Source organism: Augochlora pura, chromosome 1 (assembly GCF_028453695.1).
Source record: "Augochlora pura isolate Apur16 chromosome 1, APUR_v2.2.1, whole genome shotgun sequence".
Taxonomy (NCBI): Eukaryota; Metazoa; Arthropoda; class Insecta; order Hymenoptera; family Halictidae; genus Augochlora; species Augochlora pura.
In genome coordinates this window covers 4,748,249-4,773,171 of record NC_135772.1, presented here as the reverse complement: position 1 = coordinate 4,773,171, position 24,923 = coordinate 4,748,249, and the positions used below count along the sequence as shown (strand labels likewise).

At 41.0% G+C, this 24,923-nt stretch overlaps 1 protein-coding gene across 1 annotated transcript in view; it reads right to left on the bottom strand.

Moving 5' to 3' along the window:
- Positions 1-3,210: 3,210 nt before the first annotated feature.
- Positions 3,211-24,923, bottom strand: part of LOC144469429 (uncharacterized) — a 48,144-nt gene continuing 26,431 nt past the window's right edge. The window contains exon 2 of the mRNA XM_078179692.1: positions 3,211-5,098. Within this exon, the coding sequence (XP_078035818.1) occupies positions 3,233-5,098 (1,866 nt within the window). The 3' untranslated portion in view covers positions 3,211-3,232. The remainder of the gene's footprint in view (positions 5,099-24,923) is intronic.

Here is a 24,923-nt window from a genome sequence, read left to right as displayed (position 1 = left end):
ATAATAATAACTATTATAATAATTACTGTCATCATCGACATCTCTTCATCGTCAGTATGTAAAAGACTTCATCGTGTCTTCTCCATTGCACATGCACTTGCAGAGCGATCCACCATTTTTGATTCTATAGTACAGCACAAATATCACTTATGGTAAATGGAAAATTTGTAAAATAGAATAAATTGTGTGCACTCGCTGTTGCACTGCTTTTCATAAAACAATTTACGAAAATAAAACTAGAAAACCATTGTGGAATTAACTACAGTCTCCGAAATAATACAGCACAAACGCTATATTTATTTTATATTTATTTCAAGACAATTGTTTAATGTTTCATTCACATGAGTCATTAAAAATATTAACTAGAATTATAGAGCTATCAATTTAATTGTATTAAATTATTAGCCTTCCAGAAAAACCTTCCTTTAAAAAATAATGCTATTGTTATGGATCAAAAATGGTGGACGACATTATAGCACGACCGCTGGAATGCTGAAGAATAGACTACGGACTTTCCTCATTCGCTCTAAATTCGCACAGCATTTGCTAAAACTGTAAAACCCTCTATCTACTGTGCCAGTGTCACTATAGACAAAAATAGTAGACAGAATCGCAAATATAATTGTTACAGTATTAACGTGATTCGTAGATGACCCTAGGTGGTTTAACCCTTCGCACTCGAAGCCATTTTAACTATAAATCTAAAATAATTTTTCTAGCTTATAGTATTTCACAGTAAACAATTTTTTAAATCTAAATTTTGTTAATATAAAAATTATTTCGGAACGTGATAGAATGATTTTAGTGGTGCCACAGAGTCATCAATCGAGTGCAAAGGGTTTAAGGGTTAATATTGAACAAAACGACGCTATTCCATTTTAAATCGCTGTTGAAAAATCCGCAGTCCATCGACGAGTAACACGGCCGCGTTTAACAGGATCACAAAGGTTGCGCAACGCGGCGCCGAAACGGTCCGAGAGGGCCAGTTCTCTCGGCGGTCAAGAGGGATCGTTAGACGATCGAAAAAGAAAAAACAGAGGTGTGTTCGTCGAACGCGGGATCCTCAAAGGCCATCGGAGTAGCACAGAAAAGTTCGTACTTTCGCTACCCAAACGGAGTAACTTTCGTTCGTCGAGTTTCGCAATGGGGTCATCGGTTCGGATTCCCTCGGTCAAGTCCGGCGACCTTTCCGCCATCGACGGACACGCACTTCGACGCCGAGGCACGCCGGGGGCTTCCTTAGATCCTAGCTGGCTCTTCTTAAAAATTAAATCGTTGAGGCAGTTCTTTTGCGTGCGGCAAGAGCGAAAGAGTTCAGTCGTTCACGTCGACGCCGAGCGACGAGTCATCGCGTTCTTCTCGTCGAGCTACGAATCCCTCAGGATGTTCTGCCGGAAGCTTTACCAAGTCGGATCGTTGCTCCCTAATCGCATACAAGTGCCATAATGGCCGCCAGATTTTATACAAATTTTATATTATTTTAGATCGATTCGTAAATTGCAGTAACGAGTGCAATTATTTCTTTGACTACGAAGACATTTCTTAATTCTTTATATTAAATTACCAATTATTTTTTAATTTTTAAAAAACGTCTTAAGACAGATCAAAGACTGGATATTTTAAATTAATAACGCGCCGCAGTAAAAGGATTAATTTTAACAAATTCCCAAGAGGTGTACTCTAACAAATGCACCTTTTAATTGACAGCCTAATGAATAAAAAAATTATTCTTTAGGAAATATATATACGATGCGCCGAGAAAGCTTCCCGAATTTTGTTTAAACTATCCTGGGAGCGACAAATTGCCTGGTGACCATCGTGCGCTAGTCTCTTTGAACGATGATTCACTTTTTCACGAAGTGATCCTCTGATAAGTCCGGCACACCGGATGCGTCAGTTTCGTCGTTATAAAAGTTGTCGATGAATCTAAATCCTTAACTTCGTATTCTTTCTAATTTCAACCTCTCTAATGAAAGACTCGATCGCGAAGCCTGCGGAGGATCGCTGTGACCTTTTCCAGACCTTAGAAACGACGGAGTGACGACTAACCGAAGATTAGCGCCGGCATTAACCCCTTGCACTGCGATTCCTTTCACGATTTTTTGATTAGCACTTATTTTCTCTTGATACTTTTAATAGTGAGACCAGACAATTTTCATTTCTTTTAGTAACAATTTCTATTTCTATTTATACTTTATAATTTTAATTTAACAATTTATTCTTGACAATTTATGGGACCTAATTGGATCAGACAATTTCTGTTTCTTGCATTGTCTTTACTTAATTTCATTTCTACGCTTTGATAACAGAAGGACTAAATCTGATTTATTATAGTGCAAAGGGTTAACTCGGCGTGCTTAAGTACCCTCTTTACTTGTCGTTGCAATGGAACGAAATACTTTGAGTAGAAACGGTATCCATTAATTGTTGTTATCATGCTTTTGGAGACGCCGAGATCATTGTTTTATTAGCAAGAGTCGCACATTTTCATTTAAATTGCGTTAGCTTTGTCTAGCTATTATTTCCAGCGAAATAATATTTTAAAAGATGGAATGAACTTTCGCATCTTCTTGCAGATTTATATCTTAACGAAATATAATTCTGAAGCATGAAAACAAATTCGAGTCGAAGATACAATTAATTTTATATGCATACAGACATTCTTGTCCTGCATATCCTCAGAGACTTCTGAGCTTTTGCATAATTATTTAAATACTTCAAAAAATATTGATCAACGCATCTATCATTTTCCAGTGGCTAATCTACTCTTGAAACAATCCATGCGAACGTTTCAGGAAAATACTTAACTCCACATGCAAGGAAAACAATTCAATCAGCTGATTGTCATCAGCAATGACTTTGCATTGGTTAGAAATTAATTCCTCGACTCGTGTCTCATCCCGCGTTCCTATTTATTGGACAATGATCATTCGATCGACAGTCGCGAGAGGTTTCTTAGATCCTAAGCGGTCGGTCCTTAAAATTACTTTCTGAGGCAGTTGAGTTGAAGAGAGATAAAACACTGAAACAGCAAGAGAAACAGAAGAAGAGGAGAAGAGAAAAAGAGAAGAGAGTAAAAAAGTAGGAAACAGAAGAAAACAGCGAAAGGATCAGTCGTGTCGGCGTCTAGGTTCGTTCCGTCAACTTCGATGAAAGTTAAGGGACCCGTCGACCCGCGTCTATTTACGGTATTCTCTATCACCGCCGTCCAGTAATTCGTCCCGCGGACCACTCACAAGGCCAGGAACTTCATCAGCGCGTCGTAGATGAGCCGTGGATTGATGGTGCCGTCAGCGGTGTACCGGACACCTCTCAAGGAACCGTCGTCGTGACTAACAACCCCGTACTCGCCGACGATGAAGCCGTCGGGAGTCCGCTCCTCGACCCTGTACTTCCTATAGTTCCTGCCCTCGACGACGTAGCCGACTTTGTGGCCGTCCTCGACCTCGGACGCGTTCGAGGGGTCGGTCAGCATCAGCTGGGGTCCGTGAACGTTGCCGTTGCTGTTGACGCTGGTGGACTCGTCGACCTCGTAGTTCTGCTCGTTGGGTTCACCGCCGCGTGCGTGGCTGAGCGGCTGGCCCTCGGAGTCGTAGAGCTTGCTGGGCTCGCCGTAGACTTTGGCCGGCTGCGAGTAGACCTTTGCAGGCTCGGAATAGACCTTCGCTGGTTCCGAGTAGACCTTCGAGGGCTCCGAGTAGACCTTCTCCGGTTCGCCGTAAACCCTGGCAGGTTCGCTGTAGACCTTTGCAGGCTCGCTGTATACTTTAGCAGGCTCGCTGTATACCTTAGCAGGCTCGCTATAGACCTTGGCAGGCTCGCCATAGACCTTCTCAGGCTCCCCGTAGACCTTCGCAGGCTCGCTGTAGGGTCTAGCAGGCTTGTAGCCCTTCGGCGATTGGGTGTACACCTTGGTCCCCGGCCGATTGTAATGCGAGGCGTCGTAGTGCCTGCCAGCCTTTCTACCTTGGGCCTGGACGCGGTCCGACGGTCCCTCCATCGGCTCCTCGTTGTACTCCTTTGGCTCGGAGTTCTCCTCCGGCAGCTCGTAATTCTCCTCCGTGGGCAGCGTGATCATGTCCTCCGGAGGATTGTGGGAGCTAGCGTTGGTCCCCTCGCGTTCCCCGTTGGCAGGGGTGTGCCTGTTCAGCGGCCTCGGGGTCACCGAACTCTGGCCGTGCCAGCTGGTGCTCGGCGACCCCTCGTCCACCGAGAACTCGCTCCTGTTCGACTCGGACACGATGTTGCTCAGGTCCTCGGTCACGAAGCCGGAAGACCTGGGCGTCATCGTCAAGGTGGTCCTAGGCGAGGCCGTCGTCGACGCGGTCGTCGTTCTGGTGGTTCCGACAGGCGTCAAGGTTTTTGTGGTGGCCGGCCTGGTCGTCGCGTTGCTCGACTCTCTGGAGGAACTGTTGGTGGCGCTCGGCAGCCGGCCGACCTGCTCCCCGTTGTCATAATGCTCCACTCGCACCTTGTACGGCGTCGCTTCCACGGTAGACGTCACGCTGACTCCGATCACCTTCTGGCTGCTGACCCCTTTGTTCCCGGTGGCGTTCATCTTCGACCCCTGCGACGCGTCCGACATCGACGTCACCGTGGTGGACGAGCTCTGCGACGCTAGCCGCGTCGACGATATCTCGCTGTTCGTGCTCAGCTCGTCGATCAACGACGCGAGATTCTGCTGTCTGTTCTCCAACGTCTTGTGACTGATCGGATAAAACCGGACGACCTCCTCGCGGCCGCTCGTGTTCCGTCCTCGCGGCACCACCTGTCTGTTCCCAGGGTTCCGCGATATTCGATAGATCGACGCCTCGTGCTGATGCGACTCCGCTGTCGCGCTGTCGCCGATCGACGCCGATCCCGACGTCGACGACGACGACGACGACGACGTGGACGACGAGGACGACACCGACGACAAAGACGAGGACGTCGAGGATGCGCCGTGTCCGCCGCGCCTGAAGCTCCTGCGACGCTGCGGCGGCGTCGCCATCGCGCCGTTTATGAAGACTGATAAGAACTCCGTGCCCGCGAGTATGTCGTTCCTCTTCGCCGGGGCAGCGGCTACCTCGTCCCACATCAGTGCCGCCTGCAGCAGTACCTGAAACATGCCCGGTCGGTTCAACGGAATGCAGAAGCAATTTGCGACGGAGGAAATAAAACGGACAGTGCAAACATGTTCTTAAGGTAATATCTTCGGCTCCCCCGGTGATTCCGCGGCGAATCAATCACCTCGCGGCGTCCATGAATTTTATTTAATCGCTCGGGACTCGCGATCAATTACCCGGGAACCCCGTACAGGACGATTCCTTTCGGTTTGTCCCGGCGATTGTCTCCTTAACCCCTCGCCCTACGATCTCTGCGGCGCCCAAGTGTCAAGGATTTACTTTTATTAAGACGTTTTCTTTGTTTTAATGGGCTGCGAAAGAAATCCGTTTTACGTCAATGTGACAGACGATGGTCGCATTAAGTTGGAGGGCTGAAGGTTATGCCTGACAGCGAAATTATATACCGTGCCGCTAATTTCCATTCCCATAGTATCAATCATTTTTTAAATGTTTCTGACATTGACTACGCGGGTGGTCGCGGAAGTTGCCATTAAATTCCACCCTCTGGCTGTCTTATTTCAGTTTAAGGTACTTTTATATATAAGTGGAGAGCACAAGGATTATTTATTTGGAAATTCTTCCCTTTTTAATTTCAGGTCCAAGTTGTTCTCAATGCTAATTTAAATTTACTGTGAATATATATTATAAAAATATTGGATTAATTTGGGACTGTTAAATTATATATTTCTTCAACGATTAAGCAATGGTAAAGTCCACTTAGACGTTTGTTAACCCTTAGCACTCGATTGGCGACTCTGCGGCGCCATTAAAATTCCAAAATTATTTTTAATAGACATCGCCAAAGCTTAGATTTAAAAATTATAATATATATAATTTAAAAACACTGGAAGCCAGAAAAATTATTTTAGATTTGCAGTTGAAGTGGCATCGAGTGCAAAGGGTTAATATTTCAATGCTGGCAATCCCTGTCTCATTAACTGGATCATAAATACATAGACGATTCGCATTGGACGATAAGGTATTCGTGCGTCACTGAATCGAGTCGCTAATGATCCCTAACGAGAACATCGAGAGGAATCAATCTGGAAATGCTAAGATAATTGGTCCACGAGCGCGAAGCCGTCGCGGAACTGTCAACAATGCGTGACCGATCGAACCGGTTAATTCGGCGAGCGGTCAATTAGCCGGCGACAAGAACGTATTGAGTGTCCGGTGCATTAAGTGTCCGTGGCTCGCATGATGTCTAAGGCCGGTGAAATAATGAGGATGAATGCGTAGTACACAAATAACCGGCGAACACACCTTGGGGCACAGGGTGTTCGAAGGATCCGGACGCTGCTTTATAATAAAATATTAACAAAGTGCCCCGTTGAAGCTACACGAAGAAACCGTGAACAAGCTCGTAAGTGCTTCGCGTCGCGAGGACACGCGGAACATGTCAGACCGGGTTTATTTTTCAATCCGCCGTGCGCGAACGATAAAATTCGTCCGGCCATTCTGGATGGACGAAGGCCGCGTCAGGTGCATCCGCGCGCGATTTATAAATTACGCCTATGCGAGTTCGAAAGTTTTCGAACGGGTGCAGCTTTTATCGCGTTCGAGGTGGCCTCAGTGCTCAGGGTTACTCAGAGACGTTGCCTTACGAAACATCTCATTTCCTAGCTTGTACAGATAAGGCTGTGGAGCATTTTTCAAGAAAATACCACCTCGTATAGCTCTCTTTAACCCTTTGCAGTATAGCTTTATTTTATGCTGCGACTATTAGCACTTATTCATATTTAATAATTTTTCTTACAGGACCAGATCATTTTTATTTCCTCTATTGTCTTTATTTAGCTTTGTTTCTATATTTTAATAATAATATTCATATTTAATAGAGCTTAAACAAGGGGTTAAACCATGTTATAGAGAGTAAAAAAATAAATTAAACTGAAGGCATTGCATGGTCCCACCCTATATATTACCAACTTAAAATTCTCTTTAAACTTTGTTGCTTCAGCTAAAAAAATTTGCAATTGCACAAAAAATCGAGAGCAACAAAATAAATTAATTTGTCCACCCTGTATACGTACATAACATATATACATACAATTGTCATATTGTCGTTTACATATTTTATACACCGTATAAATTGTACCATAGCTATTCCCGTCTAGATATGTACACAGCATCTCTATTAAACATTTTAATAACCCACGGCGAATTTGCAAACAATGGCCATCAGACAGCGCTTCCTGGTGCGGCTGTCGAAAAAGTGAGATTCATTGTCGCGATGCTAGCGGGACTAGCAGGTGCGAGAGACGTTCAACGTGACGGACGGTCACTGTTACAATCAATATATTCATGTATTCGATTGTTGTGAATTAATAGTAAGTAACGACCTCGGCAACCGTAACTCTATGACCATGAAAATTACGGACGCAGAACAAACAATTCCGCCGAAAATAATAAACTCGTCGCTTTACGGTCGGCTTAACCTTACGCGGGTCATTTCGTGGGTGCACAGAGGTCTCTCGAGGTGCAGTGTGTAAAATAAGAAATTATACGGACAATAAAAATGGCCGACGTCGTTGAAATATTCCAGGCTCGCGACTGTTAAGTCTCCCGTCGAGATCATATATTTATAATATTTATAATTTGTGATATGTATACTTATATTTATATAGTTCCGGGTCATACTTGACCCAAGCTGGGTTAGCATACTTCATAGATTAATAATAAAAATTTCAGAAACGTGCCGGCAACGGTGAATTAATTTGCGATTTTATCGCGACCATATGGAGGGATATTTTCGGACGGTGATTCCTGAGAGAACAATTTCGATCTATATTCTTTGATCTCTAATCAGCAGCCGATCTTCGCGAAAGTCATTAGTACGTAAAAGAGCTTAACAAGTCTAACAGCATTCGCATCGGAAAGAATGTTGTCAGTCTGAACAAGGATTGTCGACTAACCGTGCGGTCGTATAAAGAAAGAATTCGGAAAATGCATCGATGGCATTCCTTTGTCTGCTCTTTTCGTTCCTGTTACAAGGATTTTAGTGATAACGACATTTATGGTCGTTCGAACATCGGCCGATTTTTTTGTCGCTGAAACTCGGTTAACGCGCAGGTGAAATGAAATTCCCCGCCCAGAAACTCCGCATTTAACGAGTCAACGATTTCCTTTTATTTGATCGTCGTTGATGGTTCAACAATGCCGTGTGTTCATTTTAATTGGAAATCTCGGAGCTGAAATTATTTACTCGGTCCCGACGGAGCGTTAATTAATTAGAAAAAGATTTCGCGGTCCTTTTATGCTCTCCGGGCGATCCGTTATCGAGGCGATTTCTAATTTACCGTTGTCTTCGCGTTCCCTGTGGTTCTATATGTTTTTATTAAGTGGCACAGGTGTATATCTATAAAGCATTTCGTCCTACTCACTGTTCTACCGTTAGTTCCTATTTTCGATTATGGTTGCGAGATATTCGCAGAAATGTCGATGAACTTGTAATTTAAAAATTAATTTAGCAACCAAGAGATTTAAAATTAAAGCTTGCCTTAAAGGGAGGTTTTCGCCCTACTCACAATATTATTACACCATTAGTTCCTATTTTAGATTATGGTAACTCGGCTGTAATTCTAAAAATTAATCTAGCAACCACGAAATTAAAATTAAAGGGGTATTTTAATTTTTGAAGAAATAAATCCTTTTTGCCTATTTTCAAGGGATCGTTAAATATTCAATATTCATGCTCTCGTAGAAAATTAGGTTAAATTACCAAGGGTGGGAATTTGACCAACAGTGTTCCACAATTAATACTATGCAATGATTTTTAACAAAATAAAATTAAAGAACCAGGAATATTTCAAATATTTTCTCTTTTATTTTAGTATAATGACACTTAATTTGGATAACCCTATATATCGACCGACACTGTATACTCTCTGCACACTGGAGGAGCATGTATTTTGTTGCACGTGTTCCCGCGTGTTTCCTATTTTTCTTCGACCTTTGCCGCTCCAAATGGAACCGGGCAACAAGCGACAATGCCGACACAAAACGCGGAGAAACTTCTAGGGACATGCGCCAACGAGCGGCGATATTTTCTCTGAACAAGGAACGTTAACAACAAGAACATTAACAAAGTCCTGTAACACTGACGCTCGAAAGCGTCCGCTAAATTTCACCCCTTGCACTGATATTAAGTATGCATTCCACCACTTGCACATTATCGTATATACTGTTATTAAATGTTATGCACTGTTAATAAATATATATAGGATATTGTACATTAAATCAAAATTCGTTCGTTGCTTTAAGGACATTATTAAAAATTAGGCAGAGCTAATAAATGCAGCTGTAAAATAAATTAGTTGTAAAAATGGCGCAAGGGGTTACCTAGCATTATTTAGGAATTCCAGATATTATACCGTAGGGGTTGAAATTAAAAATAATTTGTATACTTGACAATAAAATATTTTTTAAAATGTTACAACTGATAGAATATTTAGGAAGACCTAATGCACCCCCTACCCTCAATTTACGTGAATTTTGATTTATTCTACGAAAGAAAAATATTCAAAATAAATCATGAGTTATAGAATCACCAATTTATTTCAGATAACTTAAGAAAAAATAATGCTAACATTTCTCAGGACAAAAGAGGATTCTCCCCGCCCAAAAATAGCATAATTTCCATGACAGTCTTAGATAAGGAACGCCAACGAAAGAGGTTTCGTTAATCTTTCGTCCACTTTTGCCTCCGCAGCGAGAGAGAGAGAGAGAGAGAGAAAGGTCAAAAATCACGTATCCGGTGAAGGGGTAACATATGTACCTCTCGGGTACGGTACGTCTCTCGTATGGTAAACGCTACCAATGTAAGGGATCCGACTGCTCTCGCGGAGCCACCGTACACATCTATGTATCGAGGAATCGCTTGTAGCAGTCGATTCTCTCGATCGCGATGATGTTTCTTAAACGGACAGCTATATTTTATCCGCCCGGTGAATAAAGATAAGGAATTGTTATTTAAAGTGCGGCGCGTTCGGAGCGTTAAAGTCGGCGGATCGTTTGTCCGCGACGGTGACGTAATCAAGCGACCTTCCGCGAAGATTGCAAAAATCCGATTCAGAGCGTTTTACGGGCGGTCGAACAGCCGGATGACAAGCCGAGAGAGGGGGAGAGAGAGAGAGAGAGAAAAAAGTCGGCAGTAAAACCGGGGCCTCGGAAGGTACGAGCCTCTTTAAATTATTAACGGCGCGACGCACAGCGATCCCGTATCGCGGGTATAACATTTTTACGCATTTTTCTGCCCTGCGCCCTCTATACTCCTTTCTCTTGCGCACCGTTGTCTTCCGAATGCCGCGAGGAGTCACATAATAACAGCATAAATTAAGCGCTCGCGAGACAACGAAGACTTCGATGCCGTTTACGTGTTATGGGATATTCCGCGATGCGAAATTTTCCTGTGAAGAAGAAACCCTTAAGAAAGGTCCCTCTGTTAATATACAGTGGCCTGTGTAATTAATTTCTATATTATAAATAATAGATAATAGAATTATAAAAGTACCATGTCCTGTTATAATTATTTTTAAATATAGTTTAATGCCAATATACAGTGGCTTGGATAATTAATTTCTATATTAGAAACAACAGAAAATAGAACTATACAAGCACTATTACCCTTTCAATTTTCTCTTCGAATATAATTATAAAATCAAAATAACTTTTACATATCTATCAACGCTCCAGTAAAAATGATATCCATATATTCCCATCTTTAATTATTTCTAATATAAAAATCTAGAAATATAAAATATTAAAATATCAAATATACAGATATTAAATATAAAAATGCGAATCTGTAATTATTCTCACCAGTGGATAAAAATTAATAAAAATCGTTTCGATTGTATTTGATTCGTGAAACGTTCCCAACGAATGCAATTCGGCGGTAAAGAAAATTTCGCTTGTGTTACATGTAATTATTTTACGTTGCGCCGCTCGTGAAAGGTCAATCAAATGATTATCGGGGGAGGTGGTGTGCTAATCGCTTGCGATTTAAATTAAAATGTTTATGAAACACTTATTCCTAGCCTGCACGCTCGCTAATTGTGTTAGTGTGAAATGGGCTGAACAAATGAAACCTTTAAACCATTCAATCTCTAAATCTCTACCGACTGAATAATTTTCAAGTCATGGCGTTTACTTTAATATTAATTAGTTTATTCAATATTTAATATTTCTTTTTTCTCGACTGTCAATTAATTTCCACGCTGAAGAAACGATAATAAAAATTCCGATAAATAAATGAAAAATCTGAGAGCAAGGTACTTGTCAAAACCAATGCTGAATAAAATTTACAAAAATATCCGGCAATAATTTATAGATTATCGAATTGATTTATATATAAGAAACCAATCGAGTTTGTACAAGAACTAAAAGTTCCGCTTAATTATAAGCAGATCGCCCGGTAAATCACGGTAATATTAAAGCAACCCTTTCGGAAGTAAGATTAATGGTTTCGCGGACGTGTTTTCCGATTCGTCAGAATTAATACACGGAGCAGCGCGCGCGCGCGCGCGTGCAAAAACGAAGGTGCGTGCGCTTCTATAAATCGTGTACGCGGGCTCGACAAGGTTTTAAGCCCCGACCAGATATCTCTAGAACGGTTTCCTGTTGAAAGGAGAACGCGCGGTATCGTCGCGTCCGCGCGGATACTTCGGATGAGGTCATTCCAGGTGCACCCACTTATTACCCTTGCAGATGCCTTTTATTTCTGCGGCAAGTTTTGTTCCGCTTAGCATCGGCGAAATCGCGAACATTTGGAATAGTTTCTTTCCCTGTCTTGGAAAATATGGAACGAGGTTGGCTTGGCTATACAGGGGGTCCCGTATAATTGTTGCCATAATTTTTCGAATACTTCCTGCAATCGAAAAAATCTGCCTTTAATTTCTCTCAAGCTGTAGCAATATAAATTAAAAAATATAATGAATACCAGATTAATAACTGACGAATAATAAATTAAGTAAAGCCAAAGTGCCAAAATATAGCACAGATATTTTCTAGCATTTAATAAGTAAATTATTGCTTGAAATATAATTTTTTAAATTTGTACCAACGAGTAAAAAAGTATCTCATTAATCAAACTATATTACTTGGAACAAATCGAATAATTTTATTTTCGAAAATAAGATATATAAGAATGGTAATTACCACTCGCAATTTAAAGTCGAATTTTTGCCACCTCAGTCGGCAGCGATTGGATCTCAACGCCTCCATGTATAACGTATAGCGACCATTAACCATCCATCCGGACGAACGCGGAAACCTTGCCAATGACCTTCTTCGCTCGTCTCGTCCCGACAGGCGGAGCCTTCACGATTCCCGCCCGATCTAATTAAAATCGCGTGACTGACAGGTGCTCTCCAGGGTGAACGCACCTCTCGATAGCCTGCGCCGCGATAAATCTGGCCGTGACAGGCCGGACAAATTTGGTGCCTGGTCGCAGACGATCCATGGATCTGGATCATCGTTCTCGTTCACGATTATTTATTAATAAATAAGTAACGGTACACGCCGTTAATAACGGCACACGCGCGATCAACGCGATTGAAGGAATTCGAGTGGGTTGAGGAAAGATGGAGGGAGGTAATACTGGACCTATGTTTATATCAGCGAGATATAAACAATATGCAGGTGCGGCGACTTGAAAAAGACGGCCCCGTCACCGGCAAGGAATCGTGATTTTTATTAGGCTGTGAATGAGCTCACGAGCATGGACGACGCGAGAGACTCGGCGCGACGGTGTTACGTGTGCCCGATGAAATTAGATTAGATAGTACACTGGCTACCGTCGACGCTTGACAGATCACTGTTCTACCACCTTCACTCGACAATGGCACCGTCCAGTTACTCGCCGATGTCGTACAGTGCTGTTAACAATGGACAAAAGTCGAGAAACTGGAGTCCAAAACTCGTAGCAAGTTGCGTCAATTTATTACCAAAAATGGTGCTCGAATTTACTTATTGAAGTATATTCGGTGCCTTACATATTAAAATAAATTAAGAAATAGCTAAAAATAGGGGTTGTCAAGGAACCCTTATGCCAAAGGACAGTTTACAATTGTGATCGAACTATAGAGCGATCAACTCGTGTCGTCACAATTATATAATTGTACAAACAATATAATTATATAAATAACATAATTGTATGAATATATAATTAATAGCTCGTAGCAGTCATTACCCCTTTAGGGTCGGCAGACGTTCACAGACAACTCCACAGTATTACGTAGTCCAGTGATGAATCAACGCGGAGGAGCAGCGAATGATTTCGATTGCTTTCACTCACATGTTGCACATGTCGGCTCGTCGTTGACGCATATGGGTCCGCGATAGTGTAATTAAAATACTATAGGATCTTAGCGACGATCCACACAGGCGCGGCCCGTGTTAAAAGGTAAACTCAGCGCGAAAGAATCGCGGATTTGTGGGCGCAAAAGCCGGGGTATAATACTCAGTATTACCCCCTCCCCCGAATCGTTATTTCAACTCGACGCGCAATCTGACCCACTTGGCAAAAGAAAAAGAACCTTGAGTCGAATTTGAGAGTTAATAGAATTTATTTAATTCACAGATTTTATTTAATTCATAGGAAAATCTCCATATAAAGATTGACTATATGCGATTTTTCAGCTCGGCCCCTCGTACCAAAAGGGTTAAATAAATTACAGTAATCATAGCACTGCAATTTTGCTAAATAATAATTTCTTAAATCTACTTAACCGCGAAAGAAATTACGTTGCAAGGGGTTGAAGCAACCAAGACTCTCAACCCTTGCCGCCCTTACGTATATTCAATTGTTAAGGGGTCTAGCGCGCAGGTACAATATAGCTCTAGAGGATATGACAGTATCGTATCAGGTTCTGAGGAATCTACAAAAGAGGCCAATCAAGGTTGCGACTGGGTGCGGTGTGTAACACGCGGCGCATGTGTGCACGGGTAGAAAACCGGGAGCCCGATCACGCTTCCCCTTTTCGCAGCCGGTCCAACCCGTTCGGCCCCAATGTAAGCGAGTCTTTTTTCCCGACTAATTGTTTCCTTTTGCGACGACCATTGTCCGTCAAACCATTGCTTTTGTTCCGACAGCGAACCCGGACAGATATCCAGCGGGATTTCTCATTCCGGTCATTTCTCTCCTCTCTTGCCGCCTTCTTACGCCGCGCGGTATCGCTGACGGTGCACTTCGCCCGACCAAGGTCAATGCTGCGCTAGTACTCTACACCATGGCGGGAAAAATTCGAGCGGCGATCCTGCACCGCGGACTTCCACATTCTTTGTTACGGTGCACCGCGAATGCGTTCAAATTCTCGAGGATGAACTTGTGTCGAGGTTTTGACGAAATTATATGGAGACTATGCCAAAGACTACTATAAAATAATTAATATTAATAATTATTATTATATAATAGATTACGCCAAGTTATGATAGGTTTTATCGAGGTAAATCGAAGATTGAGATGACCTGGATGTAACCATAAAAATTATTCTCTTCTGCGAAAGCAACGCGTTGACGATAAAGGGTTGTTTAACCCTTTGAGTACGGAGTGGGGGGATTTTAGTCCGCCAAGAGTAATAGTGTTGTAAGAGTAATAGATAGTTGATTTGTAATTACAAGGTTGAAGCAACAACAAGACTATTAAAATTATTACCGTAGACGTGTAATTGCGGTGAAATTAATTTTTCTTTTCCCGTATTTTTCTAAGGATTCGATCCGCTTTGATACGGTACAATGTATCAGCATTTCCCAATAGAATGTAATGAACGGTCCTTGCAAAAGACAGCTCCTTTGAAATCATAATGATAACTGGAAGAATAATAACGTTAGGTACTACTCCAATTATTCCCTGCTCTCATTATACTTCCTGCATTATCGAAATATTGAACTAATAATTAAGTAAGAATTACTTGGACAAGAAATAATTGCAGAGAATATAATTTGATAAATTTTAGAGGCAGTATTTTAGGTATTGTATTATTTTAATTGTGGAGTTATTAATTTAATTAAATTTTAGTGAATATAATGCAGTACGTATTATAAATATAATATAGTAGATATTGTAAATTATAATATAATAGGTATTTAGGTATTGTAAATATAATATAACAGAATTTATAAGTAGAATTTAATAAATATTATAAATAGAATCTAATAGATATTATAAATACAATATAATAGATATTATAAATTAGGGTGCTGCAGCATTTATTATCGACTGCAAAAAATATTGCTAAGTATTTAGCAAGCGTCTAATAAATGGTTCGAATAAAATATAATATTCCCCATAGATTTCTCTTTCATCTAAAATATCGATACAAGGAATTTTATTTTCGCATTTTTACATCTCTTATTTTCTTCCTCTGCATCTAATACTATGCAGAGAAAAAATCTTTTAGAATTCGTCCGCGCTGTCGAGCGGCGAACACGATGACAGAAAAGTAGTTTCTCTCATGGTAATTTGTTACGCCGAGCGTTCTCAATCTGATCGATCTTGATTTGCATTTAAGCGCACGCTGTTTATTTTTTTATCGTCGCGCACGCCGTAGCGTCGTACCTGCACATTCGACTCTGCACAAATCTTTCGCGATACCGATGGACACCATAATTTTGCACCTTTGTTTTCACGTTCGGAGGCAAAGTTGACGCCAAGGTTAGGTCATTTTATATCTATACCAGAATGTATTTCAACGTGTCCGGCGACACGATGCAGCGAAAACACGATGTGCAACTGTTTACAAATTAACAATTTAACCTTGGAAACCCGTAAAAAATAACCTTGCGGACGAAACTACTTTGCGTCATGCTCTTCTGTCGATGTCTGTCGAATAATCATTGTTTCTAACGTGATCTTCGAGTCTTGAATTATTATTGAATTAATTAATTTTTATTAGAGCTTTTATTTTCTTGGATAAAGTCTGTCATTTACAGAGAACGAAAATGCAATGAATTAATTGACCAACCCCATTAGATTCAATACGATATAATGGCTATTTTTTAAAATTTAAATAGTATAATATAATAATATAAAAATAATATAAAATTCATGAAAGTGCACTGCATCCCCTTTTCAATAAATTTTTAATTTAATGATACGATAATTGGGGCATCTATCCTAATTCTAATATTGTAATTAATAGTTCAAAATAATCGTACACCCCTTCATCATTTTTTAATAAAATTTACCGAATCAAAGTAATACAAACAGCATCGTACGACGCGTTCTTATTGCTTTCTTCGAACTTTAAGAGATGCAACCGTTCGACCGTGCTCTTTTCAGCGAGCGTCTTTCATCGAGAATGTGGCCCCGGCGTGCGCGCGCGGCCGCTGAAAACGAGAGGTTTGTCATCGATAAAAGTAAGGGTCAGTTTTCAATGTCTCGCCAGCGAAAGTTTAACTAGCATGCGTGTACGCCCGGCAATGCTTACACAATGCACAGTGGCGTAATTTCGTACCCGGGGGACACCGTAATAAATGTTTCAGTCCTCCCACACTCCAGTTCTATATAATTTACGTAAGGTGTGCAACCCGTGCTTTATATAGACAAACAGGAAAGGTGTGTTAGCTAGGCGATGAAGTAGTGCTTTTATGCAGTTTTTTGCTTCCTTGATTTTTGAAGATGAAAATTGGCAAATTATCAAATTGCAGATGTAATTGGAAGGATATAGAATTAAATATTGAAATATAATTGGAAGGCCAGAGAATTTAATATATTATAGAAATATAATTGGAAGGCCAGAGAATTTAATATATTATAGAAATATAATTGAAAGGCCATAAAATTAAATATAGAAATATAATTGAAAGGCTACAGAATTAAATATAGAAATATAATTAAAATGCCACAAAATTGACCACAGAATATAATATGCACGCAAAGGGTGCATTAAATAATAAAACACTTCTCCTACAACTATACTATAATAAAAATAATGCAGCCATTTATAGGGCGTCGTAATTCCTTAAATAGCAACCCACATTCGGATCGCGCAGATATTTATCCCACACGAAAAAGGTAATAAATTTCTCTTCTCCTCCGCAGGACATAAAGCATGTTCAAGATAAACGAGATTATCCCCTACGAATAACGCAAAGTATATATGCCATACCACGTCCGTCCATACATCACGTAGCCTAATTACTCCAGATAATCGTAATCCGACTACATCTGGCTAGCAACGAACATTATCCCGTTGAACAATCTTACCGTGGGCAAAACGGCGAGCGTGTGTCACAATGCGCAGCGCGCGACGGACGTACACCTCTACTGTACCACCATTCCACGGTGTGCCCCCGAAGCCATCCATCAAATCGAAAATGAACAGCATCACGCTGAATCACACGCACACACAGGGTCGCCCGACCTTTCGCTCGTAGCAAGAAAAGGTTGCCGGCGAAGTGTGCCGATGAACCGTCGTCGTCGCTGCGACGACGACGAAACGCGACGAAAGAGAGAATCGTTTCGGGCTCTATTTTAAAGTAACCGGTACCGACGATACGATCTGCCGCCAGAGGTAAGGACAGAGGTGAAAACGTTTACGAGACTTCTTTCTTTCGGTATTGGATAATCGCGATGTCGCGAGCTGGCTGGTTGCTTGATCGACGAAAACGAAAGAGTTGGGAATGGAACGATAATGGGAACTGAGACGATGATGAACTTGAGGAAGTGGCGAAGTGGTGACGAAGGAAATGAGAAGAAAATGAGAGAGGAAACGAAAGAAAAATCTGAACAAAATCTGAATTAAATCAGAATAAAACCTGCATAAAATCAGAAGAAAACCTGCACAAAATCCTAATAAAATCAGAAAGAAAACGAGAGAAAAATCAGAAGAGAATCCTAAAGAAACTGGGAAGGGAACGAAACGGGAATGAGAACGCAAACGGGAACGGGAACAGGAATGCGAACGGGAAAGGGAACGAGACGGAGAGCGACAGGCCGAGGCTTTATTTCTGTAAGAAAGTAACGGATGGACGAGCGATAAGTATTCAGGTCATTGAGCGGTCGGGAGGCGTCTCGTATCAGATACATCATCTTAATGACTTCCTCATGCGTGGGCGAGTGTTTGCATTCTTCGACGTGTGGTCCCCGACGGCCATGGTTAACGACCGCCGCGCGACGTTTTCGATGCCTGGCGCCATGGAACGCGATTTGTCTTCGAACTTTCGTCACCGGCGAGTCGATGAATCGAACTTTCGAAGCCGATATTTATTTGCACGGCTACTTTTGGCGACTCTGGAGACCCCGATCGAGACTTGCGGCGGATGCTGCGACAACTTGCAGACCCTCTTGGCTTCGAAGCGTTACTGGATGTTGCGACCTACCGCGTTACGCTCTCTCCCTTCGCGTAATTATTCCATAGATAATGATATGGCTTATCCAGAGGGACAGTACTATCATTGATGGTTGAAAATATAACTTATATAATATCCGCCTTGCCCTATACAATGTACCACAAACAATTCAAAAATTGAAGCCTGTGTTTCAGCGCTCCAAAACGAAAGAAACTAAGAAACTGTACAGACAAAAAAGCAATTATACAATATAATTATACAATGCTCTTTGCAATGCGTAAACGAAATTAATTTACGTCGCGTTAAATTTACGACGTCTACCGCGCTTACGTGTACTCTTTTACACGATTTATTTGAACTCCGCGATGCAATGGCTGCGCCGAAACGGGCGGCATTATTACGGGAAACAAAAATCGTTCCCATGGGGGGGACAAGAGCCAATCTCGCCGGAGTCACGAAGAGGTGTCTGCCGAGCGCGGACGGTAAATCACGCGGCAGCCGTGGAACGACAGACGTCACCGTTCCGCGGCTAGCCGATAATGAAGATATCGCCGCAATTAATCTCGCCGGAGAACGGCGTCCGTCCTTTCGAACGTTTTTGCGGAGAGTCGCGTGTGAACGTGCACGTGCGCGAGAGTAGCGCGCGATGATTCCATTGGCAAGGATTCTAGTGAGCGCTGGACGTATTTAAGACGTCTGTCAGACGTGCAGAAGACGTCTTTAAAATGTCTAAGGGTGGTACCAGAGGCGGCTTCATTTGTAACAGAGGACGTTTTTAGGCCGTTCGTAGGCTGTTAATACGCCATTTTAACTCTATTTTTGCTGTAATTTTGACTCTATTTTTACTGCCATTTTAACTCTATTTTTATTGCTATTTTTATTGCTATTTTAACTACACTTTTACTGCTATTTTACTCAATTTTTATTACCATTTTAACCCCATTTGTGCTGCTATTTTAACTCAATTTTTGCTGTCAGTTTAAGTCAATTTTTACTGCTATTTTAAGTCAATTTTTACTGCCATTTTAACTCTATTTTTGCTAGTATTTTAATTCAATTTTTACTACCATTTAACTCCTTTTTTACTACAATTTAATTTCCACTTCTACGACCCATTAACGCAATTTACATATATGAAATTCGGTCTATAGAACAATCGTTTAAAAATAAATAATTTAGGTAACATAAAAATAATTTTGAAACGTCAAATAAAAATCTCCAGTACTGCTTTAGAGTCACCACTCGAGAGTAAAGGGTTAAAACAGTGCTAAGTATCACCCGACACAAATAAAATAATAATTCAATTTCGTGCAAGATGAAACATCGAGTGCTAATTAAATTCTAATAAAATTAGTCCATCGCTAAAATACACCAATGCTTTGATAAACATAATTCGTCGCGCAGTTATGTTTAACCTGGAATAAAAAATTTTTGAAATGTTCCGAGCGCGTATTTTAACATAATAATCGTTCCGGATAAATGTTCGCCATTAAAATTGACAAATTACGGTCGGGAAATGTAACGGGTGGCCAGCGAACGCGTTAAGAACGAAATGATCTCGGCCTGCGTCGAAGATTATGGCGAACGCTATGCAAATTCCGGTTATTATTGGCGGTCCTCTGATTTAATCAGGCTACTTTTCTGATAATTATACGAGACGGTCCACGCGGCACTGTTATAATACCGGATAATCATCGCGCATGTCCTTTCGTTTTTCGATCAGATATTGATTACGAAAAAACAAGCGCGGCCCAGTTTTATGCAAACACATTATTGCCAATTTATACGCTAATGAAACAGGAGATTTTTTTCTCCCGTTCGTATAACAATTCGATTTCCTGTTTTACGCCCACAAGTGGCGTTTATTCTCTGTCTATTCTCTATGGTAATTTTAAAATTAATTACTTTCAAAATAAATGTGTCGGATATATTTTTAAGAAGATAAAAGACATTATAGAATTTTTAGGAATATTAATATATGTCTTTTAAATATAGAATAATAAATGTCTCATAAATATAGAATAATTGTAGAATTTTTACGAATAGTAATACATTATTCTTTATTTATTAGAATTATTAAAAAAGGAAGACAATTTCGTCAGATTTCAAGGCATTCAACTTTGACAATTTTTATAATATTTAATATATCTAATATATCTTGTGAAATTATTAATAAATTTTGCTTGCACCTTGTCACAGACATAAACGCTAAAATGTATTTAATTTCTACGGTTATACGTGCACAGTGTATGGGCACTTATGCGGCAGCACGAGCGCGTGCAGTGCTTCGTGGCCGATCATTATGAAATCAATTGTTCCGAGCGTCTTGACGACAAACCGTTCGTGTTGAACAGTTTCTTAGCGCGGCCTTGCGATATTACGTCAGGAAAGCAGAGCAGGAGAGCAGCTTTATCCAGCGGATAGTGGGTCTAGGAACGAGAAACGTGAACCGCGTGCCCCGTGTCAGCTCTAGCTCGGTCCTTTGATCGTGTGTGATCGTGAAAGGCTTGCTCGGGGCGCTGAGCGGACACCGTTAGCCTAACGCGAGACATGGAAAACATAGAAAACTTATTAAAAATGTCATTGCCAAATCAATTCATGAATCAACTTCTAATTAATAAGAAGTAACTCTTTTTAAAAATTATTTTTGGCAAGGTAGTGTCATAGAAAAATAGGAGAGTTTTGAAAAGGCAAAGGAACGATGCGATTTATTTATTTATTAGACTGTTCCGACTTTGTTTTAAGTCTGTAATGTCAAGAGGCCTTCAGTGGTCATGGCCACTGAAATTTTCTCGAGGGAGATCGCAATCGTAGGTGATCCATGGTTCCGTTTTAAAAATGAACATGTCCTTCAGATAAAGCAGACATGTTCGCTCAGAAAAAATGCTGTGCATCACGCAATGCCTCCACCCCCACCCCTAAACCAACTCTAATTATTTTGTTATACATATCTCTGTTAACATCTATATACCTAGGACTATTCATAATATTCTCCTCAATTTTCTAAAAATATTGTTAAAGACCATTGCTCGTGCTTCTAATTTCTCTAACAAAAATTCTACAGCTCGTAACAATGGGACCATTCTAAAGCGGGCCATTTTGCCAGACACTTTCGTCCGCGAATGCTCGGCTCCCGTAGCCTTACTTCGCGCGCTCGTTCGTCAAGGCCATCGAAATTAATCGCGAACCGTCCGAACGAACTCGTCCACTCGTGAAAGGAGCGAAACGATTCTGCGGCGGCGTTGGCACAGCGCGCGCGCACACACAGGAGGCCTATACAGAAAATAACCTCCTCTTTTATTTCCTCCGTTCACGAGCTGCAAAGTAATTCAAACGTCCGGGAATTTTTCCGTCCGGCCGGGGTTTAATTGAGACGCGAAGGCTTTGTGCGGCCGACGGGAGACGGAAGGTCGTCGACGGGGACGGTTTCTCGGGACATCGACAGAAGAGCAGAAGGCCCGAGAACCTCTCGTTACTGTAAATGGCACCCTGCCGAGACGTTCGACGTTGTTCATTGGCGAAATTTGTCACTCTGACTCGTCGATGGTTCCATCGACTTGCATTTAAACGCGCGACATCCGGGACGATCGAACGCGGAACAACCGTGACACTCAACGCCATTAAAAACTCACCTAATCTCCTAGCATGACCTCCGGGCCACCTGATACCGTCGAAAAGTTGATTAAAAAAATCATAAAAAAATCCCAGGTCATTCCACGGGAATGTACATTCCAAGGTCTTAAAGTAGACACTTTCAGCTTCAATTTAAGCTACCTGAAGTTCAAATTGCTCCACGGGAAAGTCATTGAAAACTCGCCCAAAGAACAAAAATGGGCTCTAGGCGGCCTAATACCCACGATAGTTTGATTCAAAAAATCATAAAAAAATCCCGGGCCGTTTTACGGTAATGTAGCTTCCGGTACCGTAAAGTAGACACTTTCAGCTTCAATTTAAGCTACCTGAAGTTCAAATTGCTCCACGGGAAAGTGATTGAAAACTCGCCCAAAGACCAAAAATGGGCTCCAGGCGGCCTAATACCCCCGATAGTTTGATTCAAAAAATCATAAAAAAATCCCAGGCCGTTTAACGGCAATGTAGCTTCTGGTATCGTAAAGTAGACACTTTCAGCTTCAATTTTAGCTACCTGAAGTCCAAATTCCCCCACGGGAAAGTCATTGAAAACTCGCCCAAAGACCAAAAATGGGCTCCAGGCGGCCTAATACCCCCGATAGTTTGATTCAAAAAATCATAAAAAAATCCCAGGCCGTTTAACGGCAATGTAGCTTCTGGTATCGTAAAGTAGACACTTTCAGCTTCAATTTTAGCTACCTGAAGTCCAAATTCCCCCACGGGAAAGTCATTGAAAACTCGCCCAAAGACCAAAAATGGGCTCCAGACGGCGTAATACCCCCGATAGTTTGATTCAAAAAATCATAAAAAAATCCCAGGCCGTTTAACGGCAATGTAGCTTCTGGTATCGTAAAGTAGACACTTTCGGCTTCAATTTAAGCTACCTGAAGTCCAAATTCCTCCACGGGAAAGTCATTGAAAACTCGCCCAAAGACCAAAAATGGGCTCCAGACGGCGTAATACCCCCGATAGTTTGATTCAAAAAATCATAAAAAAATCCCAGGCCGTTTAACGGCAATGTAGCTTCTGGTATCGTAAAGTAGACACTTTCAGCTTCAATTTTAGCTACCTGAAGTCCAAATTCCCCCACGGGAAAGTCATTGAAAACTCGCCCAAAGACCAAAAATGGGCTCCAGACGGCGTAATACCCCCGATAGTTTGATTCAAAAAATCATAAAAAAATCCCAGGCAATTTTACGTTAATGTACGTTCCGAGTTCTTAAAGTAGACACTTTCAGCTTCAATTTAAGCTATCTAAAGTGAAAATTGCTCCACGGATACATTTTTTATTGGACAAAGAACATTAAATTCAGACAATGGGTACAATTGCCAATGAAATGTCTGCCGCTGTCGTTGCAATTTCATTGCGCTGTATCCGTTTCCACCATTCGATATCGCTACTGTTTAACTACCTTGTCTAATAGAGAACGGATATAGTTAGATTGGAATTCGAATCTATTTATGGTAATTTCAAGAATACCTTTCTTCCATAAAGAAGCCATATGGCAGATAATGGAAGTATCCATAACAGTAGAATTAATTTCTTGGGAACATTACTGATAGAATAATCATTGTACAAATATTTTAATAATAATAATAATGACAAGAATATTCTAAATATTCTAGGACCTCAATCACTTTTAATTTATATACTGCCATTCAAATTAATTAATCATATGCACATATTGTATACGTATGCAAGCGATTTAATTAGACTAGTTTGCCAGACAAAGCATCGCACTTTTTAAGCGACAATTAGTTTCATTGTGTTGCGTGATCTTACTAAGCGTGAAGGTCGCGGCAGCTTTAAGAAAGTTGGTTACAAAATACAACTAGTTTTAGAAACAGAAAGTCATCGGTTTAAGAGCACTGTTCTCAGTTGGAAATCCAGTTCGATGGATAGGGTAAAATCGCCACGGATTTATTACCTAATACGTATTGAACTTGAGATCGCATCCCTACCGATCGCCTTTTAGGAAACAGAGATAGATGCACACAAGTTGCACACGCGGACTGCGAGATCGTGTCGGTGCCGTGGAAAATGACGTTCACGGTGGTCAGTGATTTATCCTCGAAAACGGGTCAACGTCATCGGCGTGCATTTGATCTTGGCATTTGCAATGAGCAGCGTGTACCTACCTCTACCTACTACCTACCGCGAAGAAATACTGTCTTTAATGCTGGAACGGATTTCGATCGCGCGATGATTCGAATAATCTATACAAAAACAATTTTAATTCGATTTTTATTTTTATCAGTATTTACGAAAGAAATCATCGCTTAAATCTGATATTATTTTTAGGTAATTTTAATCACGATCTAATAGACTCGAGGAAAATTTAAATGCAGTTTAAATTGCATCTAAATGCAAGCTCGGTGCACCTGATTTTTAAACGAGAAATATCAATGCAAAAAATAATTAATAATTATAGGTAATTTTGCGGAACGAAAATTGAATGATAGATTTATATATTTTTATTTTTAAATGATTCTGATATTTTTACTTCTCCGTCTAATTAAATAAAGTATTGTCTACTGTCTTAAACTATTGGTATACATGGCATAGATTAATTATAATTTTATTTATTATTATACATGTAATACCGATCATTCCCGCGTGCGAATTTCTGACAATTCTCTAAAGTTCATCTTACATAATCGAAAATCCAGGTGTTCCCATTCACAAGCGGTCTACGTGTACTGTAACTAGGATCTGTCTTCTTTCACGATCCGTCGCCAATTGCATAATCAATAACTCCGGACAGAATTTCAATCGGTATTGATAACCAACTCTTTAACATCTCTTGGCTCTATAAAACGCTATTTGTTCGAGGCGTTCAACCTCATCGTTACAAGCAGTATTAATAATTATGAATACTTTAATTATGAATTATC